Source organism: Tauraco erythrolophus, chromosome 23, assembly GCF_009769465.1.
Source record: "Tauraco erythrolophus isolate bTauEry1 chromosome 23, bTauEry1.pri, whole genome shotgun sequence".
Classification (NCBI taxonomy): Eukaryota; Metazoa; Chordata; class Aves; order Musophagiformes; family Musophagidae; genus Tauraco; species Tauraco erythrolophus.
The window spans coordinates 7537316-7553245 of record NC_141487.1 but is presented as its reverse complement, the minus strand read 5'-3'; the positions used below and the strand labels follow the sequence as shown (position 1 = coordinate 7553245).

General features: G+C 42.2%; 1 protein-coding gene across 4 annotated transcripts; it reads right to left on the bottom strand.

Annotated features, from left to right (window-relative positions):
• Positions 1-8403: 8403 nt before the first annotated feature.
• On the bottom strand, positions 8404-15694 carry RER1 (retention in endoplasmic reticulum sorting receptor 1). 4 transcript variants are annotated; one of them, XM_086625647.1, is made up of 8 exons: positions 15592-15693; positions 12953-13032; positions 12540-12625; positions 11884-11988; positions 10650-10749; positions 10105-10183; positions 9784-9919; positions 8404-8828 (listed from the first exon to the last, which is right to left on the bottom strand). In XM_086625647.1, exons 3-8 carry the CDS (start codon positions 12618-12620, stop codon positions 8739-8741), a joined length of 591 nt encoding a protein of 196 aa, XP_086481773.1. In that variant the 5' UTR covers positions 12621-12625; positions 12953-13032; positions 15592-15693; the 3' UTR covers positions 8404-8738. The 4 variants fall into 4 exon arrangements, with proteins under 4 accessions (XP_086481773.1, XP_086481772.1, XP_009983211.1 ...); XM_086625646.1 differs by lacking the exon at positions 12953-13032; XM_009984909.2 differs by lacking the exons at positions 12953-13032; positions 15592-15693 and adding an exon at positions 12861-12885.
• Between the last annotated feature and the right edge of the window lie 236 nt (positions 15695-15930).

The following is a 15930-nucleotide window of genomic DNA, read 5'->3' as shown; positions in this document are numbered from 1 at the left end:
ATGTACTGTCGGAGTGCAGATCCTTGAAGAGACTGCACGAAGAAAATCCTGTGTAAATAAGGACTGGAGCTCGAAAGTTAGGCCTCAGGGGCAGAATGCCCTTGAAGTTAAGGATAAGAAAACTATGCAGTATGATAAGGGAGTAGTGTTTGCTTAGAGCAGAGCTTCGCTAGGCGGGTGTCTGTTTGAAATAAGCTGTTAAATATGACAAGCATATGTATCATCCAATAATGGTGTAGAAAAGGTGTGGTCTCAGGATTATTGGCAAATACTGCCTATATAAGCAATAAGAACTGCGCAATAAACGAGACTTCCTGCAGCTAACTCATATTGAGTCGTCTCAGTACTTCTCCAAATCCCTTCTCCGCATTATGGCGCCCGAACAGGGACGGGAAAAAATGAGCTGGACTCATCGTTTCACTCGGGACATTTATTACTTGTTTTGAACGAGTGTTATTTTAGCGGAGAAGGGACGGCGACCTCAGGCGGCCCATCGGGGAAAGCCGGGCGGATCTACCCAGGCGGCCTATACAGGAAAGCCGACGATCCGCAGGATCCATTAAGGCGGCCCATCGGGGAAAGCCGTGCAGATCTACATACAGGCGGCCTATAGGGGAAAGCCGGGAGATCTGTAGGATCCACTGTCGCGGTAAGACGATGGAACGGGACGTTGCATTGTCGTTGTTGGGAAGCTTCTTAGAGAAGCGTGGATTAAAACTTGGAAAAAGATATTGGCCCCCCCTGATTGCAGGGGGGTATGCAAAAGATATTATCGGGAAACATGAAGAATTAGGAACCAAAGGAAAGAAGAAGTAAGCGACTGAAGAAAAAAAAAAAAAAAAAAAAGAAAAAAAAAAAAAAAAAAAAAAAAAAAAAAAAAGCGACAACTGCCTCAACAGGAGGAGGTAAGCGACTGGGAACAATGGGAAGCATGGCTTTAACAGAACATAAGTCTGTAGTTAAAGTGTTGACAAAGTGCTAGAGAAACCAGCACTATTAACAGTTCTGACTTGATAAAACTCCCGGTACTCCTGGTTTGGGTATCAGCCCATGTACCGGAGGCAAGCTCTTCAAATATATACATGACAAGGACTTGGGACACTATAGACGTTAAACTTTGGCGTGCAGCCACCTGTGGGGATGCTGCTGGCCTGGAAAAGTCATCATCGAATCTTTTGATCCAGGGCCCCGAACGAAAGACAGACTTATTGATTCCCCCCTCTTCCAACGAAGTCGGTACACCGGCACTCCCGCGCCGCGCCGCCCACCGCGCCCGGCGGCGCCCCGGGGACGCCGCTGCTGCTGCCGGCCGGGGCCGCGGGCGCGGCGTTGGCCTCGGCGCTGCCGCTCGTGCGCGGAGCGAGCCGCGGCTGGACGGGACGGAGACGCGCGGCGGGCCCCGCTGCGCCGGTTCGTTCGCAGCTGATGGTCCCTCGGCGGGAGGGGTCGGCGGCGGTTACGGAGCGCGAGCGGCCAGTGCGTGCGACAACAACAACAACAGCAACAACAGCAAAAGGGGGGGCCGGCACAGGGCCGCTGGGTCGTCATCGCCACCCTGCCCCCCCGCCCGGCTGAGGCGAGGGAGGGCTGACCCCCCCCCCCCCCCCCCCGCCGCTGCTGCCCCCCCACCTGCCGGCCGCGCCTGGCGAGCGGCCGCTTAGCCCCGCCCCCCCGCCCGGCTGAGGCCCGGGGCCCAGGTTGTACCGAGAGACAGCGCATCGTAACTTGGATCGTCTCGATCGGCATTGCGGGAAATAACTAATTCTCTTCTGTTCCAGCAATTTCAACAGTTAATATCAGTGTTGCAAAACCGTAAACATGCATATTCCATTGTACATCTGCGAGCGCACACCACGCTGCCAGGGCCTATAGCAGAAGGGAACAGGCGAGCTGAGCCTCTCACGAGTGCAGCTCTGGTACCAAACTCGCTCATGCAGGCAAACATCTTGCATGACTTCTACCATCAGAATGCTAACGCCATTAGGTGACAATTTGGTATAACAACAGAGCAAGCCCGCTCAATCGTACAATTGTGTAGTACCTGTCAAAATACGATCGTGCCACCAATGAATGGTGTTAATTCTCGTGGTTTACGCTTGCAGGAACTTTGGCATACACTTCTTATCAGACGTATGTATTTTTGTCATCATGAGGTATTGAGCATGTTACTGGTATTCCGTACAATCCTACTGGGCAACCGATCATAGAACACGCACATGGTACTTTGGAGAATATGCTTTTAAAACAAGAATGATGGGGAAATCTCCCAATGAAACAAAAGCTAAAGTGTTATAGGTGTTAAATCTCTTAAATTGAGAGCTAAATATTTTGGGATGAATAAAATGTCACACATGTCAAAATCAGGCACAGGCAGGGTTACAGCAAGTGGCTTTCCAACAACTGACTGAATTGGCTAAGAGAGCATTAAGACGTGTCCCTGATTTTTGGGACAGGGGAGGCTTCCTCTGCTTCCATTCGGCAGGGAGCACAGGAACCTTATGAGCATTTCCTTGATCAACTACAAATGGCAGTTCAGAGATAATCAGAAAATCCGGCTACTGCAGATGTGTTGGTATTCCAGTTAGCCATTGAAAATGCTAACACAGACTGCCAACAAGCTCTTGATCTTATCGGAAATCGGAAAAAAAAAAAAAAAAAAAAAAAAAAAAAAAAAAAAAAAAAAAAAAAAAAAAAAAAAAAAAAAAAAAAAAAAAAAAAAAAAAAAAGCCAAACAAACAAACAAACCACCAAAATGCTAATAACTGCTTCTGCAGGGCTATAATAGAGCTTAGCAGGGTATTCCTTCGCATATAAGGGGAGATCTATGTACTATAGGGACTTTAGGAATGTATTTACCTCATACCACCATGGTCCTAAGTCATAGACACACCCGGAATAGGCAAAGCACGCATGCTTGTGATAGCTAGTGCGATTCCAGAGCAGAATTTTGGGAACCAGCTAAAATCATTGCAGCTTCAATATTTGCACCAGGAGTTGGAGTGGCACAGGTGTTAACTATACTGAATAAGTTGGGTTGTTGGCTTGCAAAACAAACTAATGCTACAGCTTCTGCTTTATCAATGCTCTTAATTGACAGGATGGTTAAAATCCTTAGTAAAGCAGACATTATATTGCTAGTAGTTCTTTTATGCATAGTAATAATCATCCCCTGTCTATTGTCACGCTCCCAGCAAACGGTACAGAGTACGGTTCATCAAGTAATGGTCATAGAAAAACAAAAAAGAAAGGGGAATTGTGGCATCATGCACACAGTTACAGTTGGGGTTTGACCTTGATGATTTAAGCCTGTGCTCTTTTCTGAAGTTGGAAAACACCGATAAAGAGGATGAGAAAGAGAAGGGAGTGTGAACAGCTGGTGCAGGGAGTGTGAGAAGCTGACATGGGAGTTTGGGAAGTTGATATAGAGTGTATGAGAAAATGATGTTTAGTTTAGCAAGTAAAAAATAGCTCCTTTTTAGGCATAGCCAATAGTAAAGTTAAAATAGGTGCGTGCACTATTGTTTGTAATCAATCACAGCTGGGTAAGGGGCGCGTGGACACATCGTGGCCAGAGTAATAATCTATAAAAGCTGCCTGTATAACAACAATAAAGGCCACTCTGCTATCACAAAAGAATTTTGGACACAGACAGTCACAGCTGCACAGCCTCCTTTAACAGTAATCATTAATGGGAAGGCTTTTCTGGCCTAGTTGACACAGGAGCTGATGTATCTATAATGAAAAATCCTGACTGGCCGCCCTCTCGGCCTCTGATACAAGCCCTGGCAGCTGTGATCGGAGTAGGTGGAACACAGATCCCACAGCAGAGTGCACAGACCTTGTTAGTAATAGGCCCAGGTAACAAACAAGCTATTTTGAAACCATATGTTTTTGATGTCCCATATACATTATGAGGTCGGGTTTTGTTGAATCACTGGAATGTGAGGCTAACCTCAAATTTTTAGCACGTCACTGATGTCCAGCCCTGACTCAAGCTGGTAAGCTGGTCTGGGTCGATCAGTGGCCATTAAAGGTGAGCGACTGGAGTGAGCTCAAAAATTAGTCGACGAACAGCTCAAATTAGGACATATAATTCTCTCCACTAGCCCATAGAATACTCCAAATGTTATCTCAAAGAAATCAGGAAAGTGGAGATTTATGTTAAAAGATTTAAGAGCTATTAATGCAATCATTTCACCAATGGGTGCATTACAACTGGGTGTACCAAATCCTACTATGATTCCAGAATGTTAGCATTTGATGGCGATTGATTTAAAAGATTGGGTTATTTCACCTTTTTACTTTTTTATTTATTTGCACCCTAACAATTGTCCTAGATTTGCCTTTTCAGTTCCAGTGCTTAACAATGAACGACCCACGCAACAATATCATTGGATTGTACTGCTTCAAGGAATGATGAATAATCCTACAGTTTGTCAATTGGTGATAGATGATGCTCTCTGTCAGGTCAGACAGTAAATCAAGCTTAGCAGATTGCAGGTGCCTGCCCTGACCGTCAACATATTGTGCCTTCAAATAATCCAGCAGGAGTAAATCCAAAAGGTTTATGTGCCAATGAATTATGGCAATCTGATATTACTTATATTCCATCGTTTAATCAATCTAAATATGTGCATGTAACTGTTGATATGTTTTCTGCCTTTGTTGTTGCTACTGCTCACACTGAAGAAAACCATGGGAGTACCAAAGAAAATCGGGACAGATAGTGATCCAGTATGGTGCCTTTTTACAGGATTGGGGAGTGACGCACACTACCAGTATCCCTCATTCACCTATGGGACAAGTGGTTATTGAATGAATTCATTTAACATTAAAGCAAATAACGAAAAAAAAAAAAAAAAAAAAAAAAAAAAAAAAAAAAAAAAAAAAAGGGGCAGTCTTCCGTATATTTCCCCACAAGAGTTAAATTTATTAGGATCAAAATTTGTAGGTAGTGCCAGCAACAACCACGTTACACAAACATGTGTTGTTTTAATCTAAGTGACCATGGTGAGTCCATCCACGAACAATTGCAATGGCTTGGAGAGCATTCGGGGAGAATTGTGGTAGAGGATTGTATATTGATATGTAAACTGTTTTCATATTTTCTTATTGTTTGGTATATTATGTGTGTGAAAGTTGCTTGTACATATGCTTTGTGTGTTTTTCCGATCGGAAAGTGTATGGATTCCACCCGTAGCTACTGGAAGGAAAAGCATTAACTGGTACCGAATTAATGACAGAAGAATTACAAACTAGACTTAGTTGTGAGCACGTAACTTTGAAAAGAGAAGCTAGGAGGATTGTTATTGAACAACATGTTGCGATTTGCAAAATCCGCTGTTGGCCAGCAGAGCACATACTGGGCAGCCTTGTCGCACGCACTGGCCACGCGTGCGGCAACGCCGTATCAGTACCTATTTCATAGACTCTGCTGAGGGTGTAAAAGGGATGGCTCAGGGCGGAGCGGAAAGAGGCTGCAGAGCACACTGTGTGGATAAACAGGGGACGCCCTGAAGGTGCCGTGCCTGCCTCTCTTCTCTGCGATGACCCTGCCGACTGACACCCTCCTGCTCAGTGGAATCTTGGATATAGTGGAAATAGTAAAGCCCTCAGAAAGGGAAGTAGTATGCTAGAAACTGCTTTTGCAAGGCTGTACCAAAACAACATGCTAGTAACTGGGGTTAACAGTCTCGTGCACAGGATTTTCTTCGTGCAAGAAAAGAAAGGGGGATTTGTCGGAGTGCAGATCCTTGAAGAGACTGCACGAAGAAAATCCTGTGTAAATAAGGACTGGAGCTCGAAAGTTAGGCCTCAGGGGCAGAATGCCCTTGAAGTTAAGGATAAGAAAACTATGCAGTATGATAAGGGAGTAGTGTTTGCTTAGAGCAGAGCTTCGCTAGGCGGGTGTCTGTTTGAAATAAGCTGTTAAATATGACAAGCATATGTATCATCCAATAATGGTGTAGAAAAGGTGTGGTCTCAGGATTATTGGCAAATACTGCCTATATAAGCAATAAGAACTGCGCAATAAACGAGACTTCCTGCAGCTAACTCATATTGAGTCGTCTCAGTACTTCTCCAAATCCCTTCTCCGCAATGTACCATTCCATTTTCCTAACCAGGTTAACAATAAAACAGGTTTACTTGATTTGACAAACTGAATTTCCCTTAGATGAACAGAAGCAACACACGCAAACCCACAGTAGTGCAGGCTACTTTGCACACCGATTAACACTCAGCTTCACAACTCAAGGCTCTTCTTTCACTATGAGGTATCAAGACTTTTCATCAAATATTCTAGACATTTAGACTACAGCAATGTAACAAAGCGGTTTCAAAAAGCCCTAGTATGTGTTCTAACAGAAACTAAACGTTAAGTTCTATAGCACAGCTTAAGTTTTGTCTGTGTGGTGGTTCATACAGTCTAGCACAGGTCGGGAAGAAGCTGGCCAGCCACAAGCCCCTCTCCCCTCCTCGTGGCAACAGGGGCTATTTCAGCTAAGCCAGTATTTTAGAGCATGAAGGAGGAGGGATTCAGAAGCATCCCCTCATCGAGGTTTACTCCCCTAAGTTGCTACTACTTCAGTGATACAAGTATTTGGAGCAGTAGGGAAAGATTATTAGTTGTTAACATATCTTGTCATTCTTGCATGATTTAAAATGTATGAGATGAATTTATTTGTGTTCATTAAATACAGATGGTGAGAAAAACCCAGATGATCCACTCTCTGGATCATGAGTTACATTTTCAATAAATCTTTCACAAGTGGCACTGAATATGGAGTTGGAGTGGCAGGGGAGGTGTGCTACAGTAAGAGCACTTCTTTTAAGAGTTATTTGTACTGCAGAGATTGTGGTTAGCTAGTTAACAATTAAATCTCCTAGTCTTATCATAAAAACCTCAATAAAATTAGTTTAACTTCTCCTCATATCTATAAATGGAATAAAAAATAGTTGCTGGTTACTATGTGAACACTTCATCATTACTGTACAAAAGTGATTTTCAGAGCTGCAATACCATTCCTTCCTTAGACCAGAAAATTTTCAGGCATCCCTCACCTATTTAAAACTGTCAAGGCAACAGCAGAAGAAAACCAGTCCATATCACGAATGAAAACATGACTACCTAAGGAAATCACTTCCTGATCTCCTTCCTAAGAAAACAGCAAGGAAAAACATATAGTTGCACATAAAAAGAGAGAGGAAGCAATCAGTAACTGGGAAGTATGTGTGAAGTTGTCAAGCCAAGTTTATCGTGCATTCCCTAAGGTTAGCACTTGTAAGTGATAAAAATCTAGCAAAGGTTAAGGAAAAGTGCCATCAAACTCGTCTGGCCAGTGCATGCTGAGAGTCAGACAGGGAACTGTACCGCTGTCCCACATGACCTACAGTCCATGTTGGAAAACTGTTAATCCCACTGAATGCAGAGCATCTGTTCCTACCTAAGAACAAAAAGGCATTAATCTCCAGCTGCCACTAAAGTCTGAAATTAAGTGGAGGTAAAAATGTCTAATTTGCAATGGGTGTCATTAACATTCTGTTGTTTAGTAGGAATCATCCCAGTTGCTAATTTCAGAATTAATAACCACCTTATTTTTCCTCCCAGATTTGCCCATATTATTCAGAAACTCCAGCAAACCTGAAGACAGCTTCCCCAAGTCAGGCTTTCAGATTTTTAGGCAATGAACTGCAAGCACCCACAACTGGTACTTATATAAGGCCCTTTCTGGATACTGTTTCCATAATTTCAAATTCTGACACTAATAATTTCCACACAGCTAATAAAACAAACATATGCAAACAAACAAAAAACAACAGCTCAATGTGAATGAAAACTACCTGTCATTTTCCCAGGATTACTGAATCAGGCTGAATTCCAGAGCTCCATAATGATACCATTTGACAAAATCAGATGAAAGGGTTCCTGCACACATTTTCCAATTAGGTGTCTATTGAAGTTGCCACTATTCTCCACTCAGAATCTTCAAAGAGCTAATCTTTTCCTACTTTCTGCAACTGAATGCTCCCTGAAGAGTTGAAAAAGGCATTGCATGAAGATAAATTGAGGGTAAGCATTACTGAAAAGAAGCCATAAATACTGTTAGATCAATATATGCACATAAAGATAGAGAACAAGTAAAGGGGGACACTGTCTTTTAATAAACCTTGGAATTAAAAAGTCACTTAATAAAACTGTGGTTGTATCACATGAAAAAGTTTACATGCAGGTCACTTATCTCTGATTATTCCCCCCCCCCCGCCCCCATAGAAAATGAAAAGCTGTGTTAAAACCCACACCGTTTGTCTGCTGTGGCCAGCTGGGGTCTGCTCTGAAGGGGCTGCATGAAGTCAGCTTAAATTAATCAAGAAATCCTTAAGTATGAAAGAAACTCCAACTAATAACAAATAAAATATATATTTTTATAATTTCAGGTCCTCAAACGAAATTGTGAAAGAGCTTGAACAACTTTTTGAGTCATCATGAAAGAGCCCGATTTTAGCATCTTATTATGCAATAAGATGCTAAATTTATGATGCAATTTGGTTAGAATGCCAGTTTCTTCAAGAAACTGATATTTCAGATAAAAATAGCAAGATCCTCTTAAAATGAAAATTCAACTGCTTTGTCACCACTCTGTTAATCATTTTTTATGAAGACAAAAGGCATTGTTACAATGGCTCAAAATCGTTCCTTTAGTTAGAAGTAGAATTGGTCAACAGGTTGATTGCATCTTCTAGCTGGCAAAGGTCTTTCCCACATCTTCTTTCCCTTTGTATTTCCTCTTTCCATGTGTGAAGGGTATATATCTGTACTTTATCATGTGCTGGAAAGAGAAAAGAGCAATTTTTGAGGCAAGAAACCTACATAATGTCTACAAAAATGTTTTAAAACACACATGGTAAATTACAAAGTCCTCTAGACAGACAGGTCTTCATTTCAGAAGTTCATTTCTTCATTTTCATTTCATTTTCCTCTAGACAGACAGGTCTACAGTTCTACTGTAAAGGCAGTGAAACAGCTAATCATACACCAGCTCACATCTAAATAGGAGCAGGAGCCCAATCTTATACATCTCAAATTTGGATATACCCAACAACTTACACAGTACAGTGAAGACTACTGATTGGGGGATCACAGGAAACTGGAGAGAGCACAGAGGAATTAATTCTTTACTAGTCTTTAGTTTGCAACTTTGAGTAACAGTACCTATCCAAAATCCTGAATGTCTGGGAAAAAATTTGGTTCTCTTTTCAAAATGCCAACAAACCATAAGTAATTGTTAAAAATGGTCTGAACGACTTGCCCATGCTCTTCTTCCCCTTCTCTCCATCTACTTTCTACACCAGCTTGTCAGAACTTCCCTTTTCACCCATCAGAGATCCCACGACACCTCTTCATTAAAAATAGCCATAGTTAACGGAAGAAAGGAAGTGGATGAGAAATTTTAAGACTCATCCTGCATAAAAACCAGATATTGAATTCTACGATCAAAACCTTTTGAAAGCAGGCATAAAACTTTGTAATATGGTGTACGAAGACCTCTTTTGTCATGTATTTTTGTTTCCCATTGTCATTATTTGCTCAAAGTCGCAAATATGCAACACTTGAACTAATGTTCAAGTTCAAGTTCACTTGAACTAGTGTTCAAGTGTTAGTTGTTCAAGTTCCTCCAGTAATTAATACCTCTGAAGTGCTCGACTGGCTGGACAGTTTGGAGCAGCACTTTAAATTCTGACATCACAAACATTCTGACATCATATCTATTCTTGGCAAGTTACCTTGATTTGCCTCTTCATAGTGATACAAAATAGCATAATGAAGTACATCACAAGGATTGGCCAAAAAACAGGAACGTTGAAAGCCTCGAAGAATGTACATGCCATAGCAACCAGGATTCCTTTAGTGGCAGAGTGCCTTAAAAATAATATTAACAATTAATTCCTTCAACCCCAGCTACTACTAACTTGATATGCAGACATCATCAAACTGTTTATCAGTTCGGGCTGGAACTAGATGGTCTTTAAGGTCCCTTCCAACCCAAACCATTCTGTGATTCTGTATTTTTCAAAAACAGAGCGTGGGCAGGCAGATCCACTCACCAGAATTTAAACTCTGGGAGCCTTCTAATGAAAGGCCGAAATTCTTCATTTTGCCTTGTAGGTAAGGAAGGACCATCATCTGAATAAAACAGAAAAAAACACCAAACCACAAATCCCCTCACACTAATTTTCCACACTATTTGGACTCCAGATTTTATTTTTTAACTTTTTTTTTTTTTTTAAAAAAAAGCACCCAACTTTCACTGTTACACATAGATTCCAGTTAGAGTAGCTGTTTTAATGTAACTTAATATTGATTTCCCAAAAGAAAACAGAGACCAGGAATCACTGCCAGGTCACTCAAGTTACTACAGGGAAAACATAAGTCAGATAAACCTTCTTTCAAAATAGAAAAAACTAATACACTACGGAATATGTTCAAGTGCTGAAAAAAAAAAAAAAAACAGACAAATTTGATAGTAACTCCTGATGTCAAGTTGTACAGATTTTTTGCGAGTCTAAAAATACAATGTCATGCTAAAATTGCACATCTTTACACTACTGCATCAGACAAAAAGAGCTGGAAAATGAACCATTCATCATACCTGAATCTTCCATTAAAGAGGGGTCTACCTTTGGCGACAGGAAAGCTATGAAGAGATTTAGATGGTAGATTCCCAAGGCATATGTCACGATGTACCAACCCTGACACAGAAAGGAAAAAAGCTGAGGTTAAAGTCTTCCTGAAAACCATTTCCAGACACTGATTTTTCAACAAGATTAAACAGTCTGGTTTTTTGCTTCCTTGAGAAGTGCTTTTCTATATCCTCACATTAACGCAAAAAGTTTTCTGGACTTGTTAAAAAAAAAAGTTTAAAATTCTCACTATGTAAAATAAGCACTCTGACTCTAAGAAAAGATGAAATCACCTTTATGAATCTGTTTCTGTTTTTTGTGTACTGACACATAACATGGGTAAGAGTTTTCCTTTAAAGCTACCTAAACATTGACTAAACTTACTGCAATACAAATAAGCAAAATAAACCCCAATAAAATCCATTAGCCCTTTGAAGCAGATTTTCTAAGGTATCATACTGCAAACCTGATATATTAATCCAAAAAAGCCTTAGAACATGAGAGCAGTGCAAATCCCTCATGTATTGACAGATTTAATGTGAAAGCTTTTCTCAGCCATCCAGGCTCTCTGTTCAGGATGCAGACGTAAAAGCCGCACAAAAGTAGTGAACAGCATAAAACCCTCAGGTTTTGAATCATCTTTACAGGCTTCAGTCTCTTAAACGTTCCTGTTACTACCACTTTCACATTCAGTCTGTAACCTTTGGGTTTTGGCAATAACAATTCTCAAGTTCTGAAATGAATTGTGGCTTGGCATGAAACGGAGGCAGCTGAGGAGCAGAGAAATGGTTTGCCACTGGCCTGCAGTGGCAAAAGGCTGAAAGAGAATTCTCCATGCCTTGCATGGCAGAAGGTAACCCCTGGCTCTTGAACATGCTGTCATACAGCTTTTATATAGAAGTAAAAACTCCGTTGCAACAGACTTTTCACAGGTTTGTTATGTAATTTCATCAGAACTAGTGGAGTATTTCCACTTTCTGCTGCCATCAGATATGGAATAGCCTCAAGCATCCACATACTCTCCACTCTGAAGCAGTAAATTTAACACCAAGCTGTGTTTGTTCTTCAGATTAATTTACCTTCTACTGTGTGCTAAATTATCTAGTCCCAAAGTAATGCCATACTTCCAAACCACTCTTAGCACAAAAACCAGAACTGTAACGATACCTAAAACTACGTTAGCAGTAAATACAGTTTTCTCACCTGTAGTAAATAAACTCTAATCATGTAGATAAAACTCAGACCCAAAGTGACAATCCATCGCACTGCAGTATATGGAGTAGATTTGTCTAACCAGGACTGGTAGATCTAAGAAGAAACATAAAGTGTACATCTGAAACATACGTGATGCATACTGAGTAAATTTTACTACAGGGTAGCATCAGAAATAGCTAGCATTTGTGAAGAGTATTTTGGGAAGGAGAGTAACGTGAAACATTTCTATTCTTTACTACAAATAAACTGAATTACAAACATACTTGCAAGCATTTGAAAACTTCTATATTTTTACAAAGGAAAAAAAAAATTCCTAATGCTTGAGGCATCATAAAGCAATTTAAATTTTCAATATTTTAGGCAAGTTCACTTTCCTTAAGAAGAATCTGACACGAAATCTGAAGTCACTCCTCGTTTTTGACAATAACAACTTATATTTTCAGTGCGCAGTGTCACATATAAGCACATTAAATATTCCACTAAGCTTTGTATTATAATGTTTGTTACCTATTTTTAAAAGGCTTAAAAAAAATCTTTTGAACAGATTTTAGTGTTTCAACAACTCATCCAAGAAGTAATGAGTTTAAAAACCTGCACTGAGGGCTGCTTCTAACAGCATCCGAAAAACTCGACAGAAAACCCACCTGTCCAAGTCTTGAGAAGAATCTATAGACCACAGAAGGCTTTCCATGCACGGAATCACCAATGCTGTCCCCTTCTGACATGGTTGCTGGGGAAACAAAACATGATACAGAGGTAACATTTAAAAAACCCCATAAATCTAAGCTCAGCGAAGCTTTATAGTGCATTATCTGAACTAGCATTTACATACGACACTCTTTGGGATTGCCCTGTTTGAAACAAATTATTTTAAATGAAGTAGTCTTAAAATGAGGACATTTATTCAAAAAAAAAATTAATTTCCGAAAGAAACTGTCACGAAAGCAAAGAACAGGGTATTTTACAAAGGCAAGACAGGATCCAATTCATTTTAGGGAGGGGAAAAAAAAAAAGGCAATACAGAAATGCAGGAATGAGCCTTGTTAGCCATTTTCACCTTGATAAGGCAGGAGCTGAGTTATAACATCTAAGCATTGAGATATGAACTGCAGCACCACCCTCCTGTCACCTCAGTTTCTAAAGGCAAAGAAAAAACCAAAATAAATATTTTTTTAAAAAGATGCTTAGGATTTTTGAATACTGAGTAACTAGATAGTGAGGAATTTTAAACCCAAGAGCCTGTACACCAGTGGTCACAGACAGAAGGACTCTACTCTAAGAACCTGACCCAAAACACTGCCATTGCTAGAATTATTCAATGAGTTCTCTCTCTCTCTCAAACACAAAGAGCTCAGCAGTCACCGAAAAGATTTATGCACGAGAAAACCTGTATAGTAAAGGGGCTGTATTCTGAACTCAGGTAAAAAAAATAACCAAGGGAATTGTTTCCATACATGCTTCTGCTACCAATTTAAGATCTTCATTTTTCTTTTCAGTTAAGCTCAACTAAGTTTTACAGTTCACACCAAGACATAAACCAAACAAAATAAAACAGATACTGAACAGAAACCTTTCTGCCACATCACCAAAAGCAATCCCTGACACTACTTCCTGGAGTTCTCATCTGTGGGTGGGACTACATAATTCCGGGATAGTGGGAGTACTTACAGCTCCGTGTTAGTGTCTCAAGAGCATAATAAAGACACATGAACCAGTACTAAACTGGAAAAACGTCAATTATCTCAAACGCTGCAACACAGTGACTGCTGCAAAAAAGTAGTTTGAGACCAAGGACAATCTGGGGAGGCACAGAACCTTCAAGTTGTGCATTTTTTCTGTGAACACCTGAAAACTACATCCTATGGAATAATCAGTAAGTAGGAAAAAGGAGTCCTATTACACTTCACAAGATAAGGGGACTCATTACGAGGCTTCAGGAGCTGCAGTCCACTTTAATTCAAGCTATAGCTAAAAAGAAAAAAAATCAGATAGAAATTTATACAGTATAGACATTTTCATTACGGGCAGAAGGAAGGAATTGTTATTCTCCCCCTTCACTGCACTGCAGAAGAAAGAAATTACTCAGCATTATTAGCTGAGCATAATTTTGTGCTTTATTTTGTTTGGTTTTTTTTTTTAAAAGTCCATAAGTATAAAGCCCTAACAAAAAGACACTCGATCCATTGATCAGATAGCCATTCTCTAAAGATCACAAGCATAGAAACTCTCACATTCTCACAATTAATTTCACAGACACATCCATAGCAACTATGGGCTGTAAGCAGCTAACACTACAACCTCGCAAACGTTAACCTGTGCAGATCAAGTGGAGAACCATGTACGTGAGGCTACTGATGGCTTTCTGATGGCGCAGGCGTTTTGCTCGGTGGGAAAAATCACGTTACACGTGATTAAGTACGATTGTTTACCACACACACAGTCCTTCCTCAGCACACCAAGAAACACAACCAGCTCACACTGTTTTACCTAAAAGAAACCTCTCAGCAGCTCGGTTTAAGTAGCACGGACTGAAGTACATCACATCCACAGCTTAGAATTGAAGTTAATGCTTTTTGTCACATTAAATTTACGGAAAGGACATCTGTAACTAGCTGATTATCAAGAAAAGCACTCTCTGGCATTGCTCTGAAGGCAGTTTGCAGCTAACACGAGGCAGCTCTCACTGGTTTAGGGCAATAATTAGATTTAAACAGCAGCAATCCCTCTTTCATAATGTAACAGAACAATTTACTGTTCAGCATAATGAGTCACAATAACCCTTCAGCCATTTCCATAAAGTCAGTAATCAGAAATTTATATAATGATTAATATAACAAACAATTCAATAGTTTGCTACTAGCCAAATAGAGACTGCAACTAAAACTAAACCATACTAAAATATTTTTCTCTGCTGAAAAATACCGAGTAGGCAAACGCACGACCTTCAACAATTACGCTTTTTACCATCATTGTTATGGTAATATCAATTTTTACCATAATTGTTATGGTAACACGATGACAAACGCCACTGCACTGCCGAGCTGCCAACGACGACAGGACCTGGGACAACACAGACCTTTCACTTGTGCCTCACTCACGTCCTCACACACAGAGAGGTGCCGAATTTGCAGACAACTCTCCCATCGCGACAGATTCTTCTCAAATTTAACGTGCAAATAAAGCACCAGCGCAACCACAGCGCTGCTCACACGCGTTTCCCCCTCACGGCGGAAACACCTTCGAGAAGCAACACACTAAAGCAGTTCATTAATGAAAGGGTGAACGGGCAACCACAGGAAAATGACCCATAATAGCGCAAACTACTTTTTTATCCTAAAAAAGACACTGTTGGATTTTATCCATCGTCGGACCCACGACCGTCTCTATCACGACAGCAGCTGCAGGCACCTGAGACCAGCCGCGGTGGGACCGAAGCGACACGAGCGCTGTTTTGTCACGGTTTTGGCACAGACACCGGGAGGTGAGGCCCGGGAGCGGCTCCGGGACAGACCGCGGGCCCTTCGGCGGGAGGCAGCGGCCGGGGCCCACCGCAGCGCCCGGGCGCGGAGGCGGCAGCGGCCACCGATCCCGAAGAGCCCCGGAGGGGCCCCGCGCTCAGGGCACCCTCCACGCCCACCGGCCCACGGGCTCCCCCCCGGCTCCGGCCGGGCCCCGACGCCGGGCCCCGCTACTCACAGCCGCCCACGCCGGGTCCTTCCTTCCGCTCCCCCGCCCCCCGCTCCCGCAAACCCAATATGGCGCCACCGCGGGGGGGGGGAAACGGGACATCCCCTTCTGCTTCCGGGGCGCGAGGGGCGGGACAAACACTCGGTACTACCGCGCCACGGGCCGCGGGGCAGGAAGTGGGCGTTGCCGCAGCGGTGAGGCGGGGCCGGGCCGGGACAGCAGGGCGAGCGGGAGCGGCGCTCGCCGCTGCGGCCCCGCCCGCAGGAGCCGCCGCGCTGCCGGCGGGCGCTGAGTACCGCAAACCGCGGCGCGCAGCGGGGGAACGGCCGTGCGGCGGCCGCGCAGGCG

Coding starts and splice junctions, on each gene's coding strand:
- RER1 (XM_009984909.2), bottom strand. CDS start 12,885: ATGAATTGGATCCTGTCTTGCCTTT. Junction 12,626..12,860: donor TTGGATCCTGTCTTGCCTTT/GTAAAATACCCT, acceptor TTGTTTCCCCAG/CAACCATGTCAGAAGGGGAC. Junction 11,989..12,539: donor TCTTCTCAAGACTTGGACAG/GTGGGTTTTCTG, acceptor GTTTCTTCTTAG/ATCTACCAGTCCTGGTTAGA.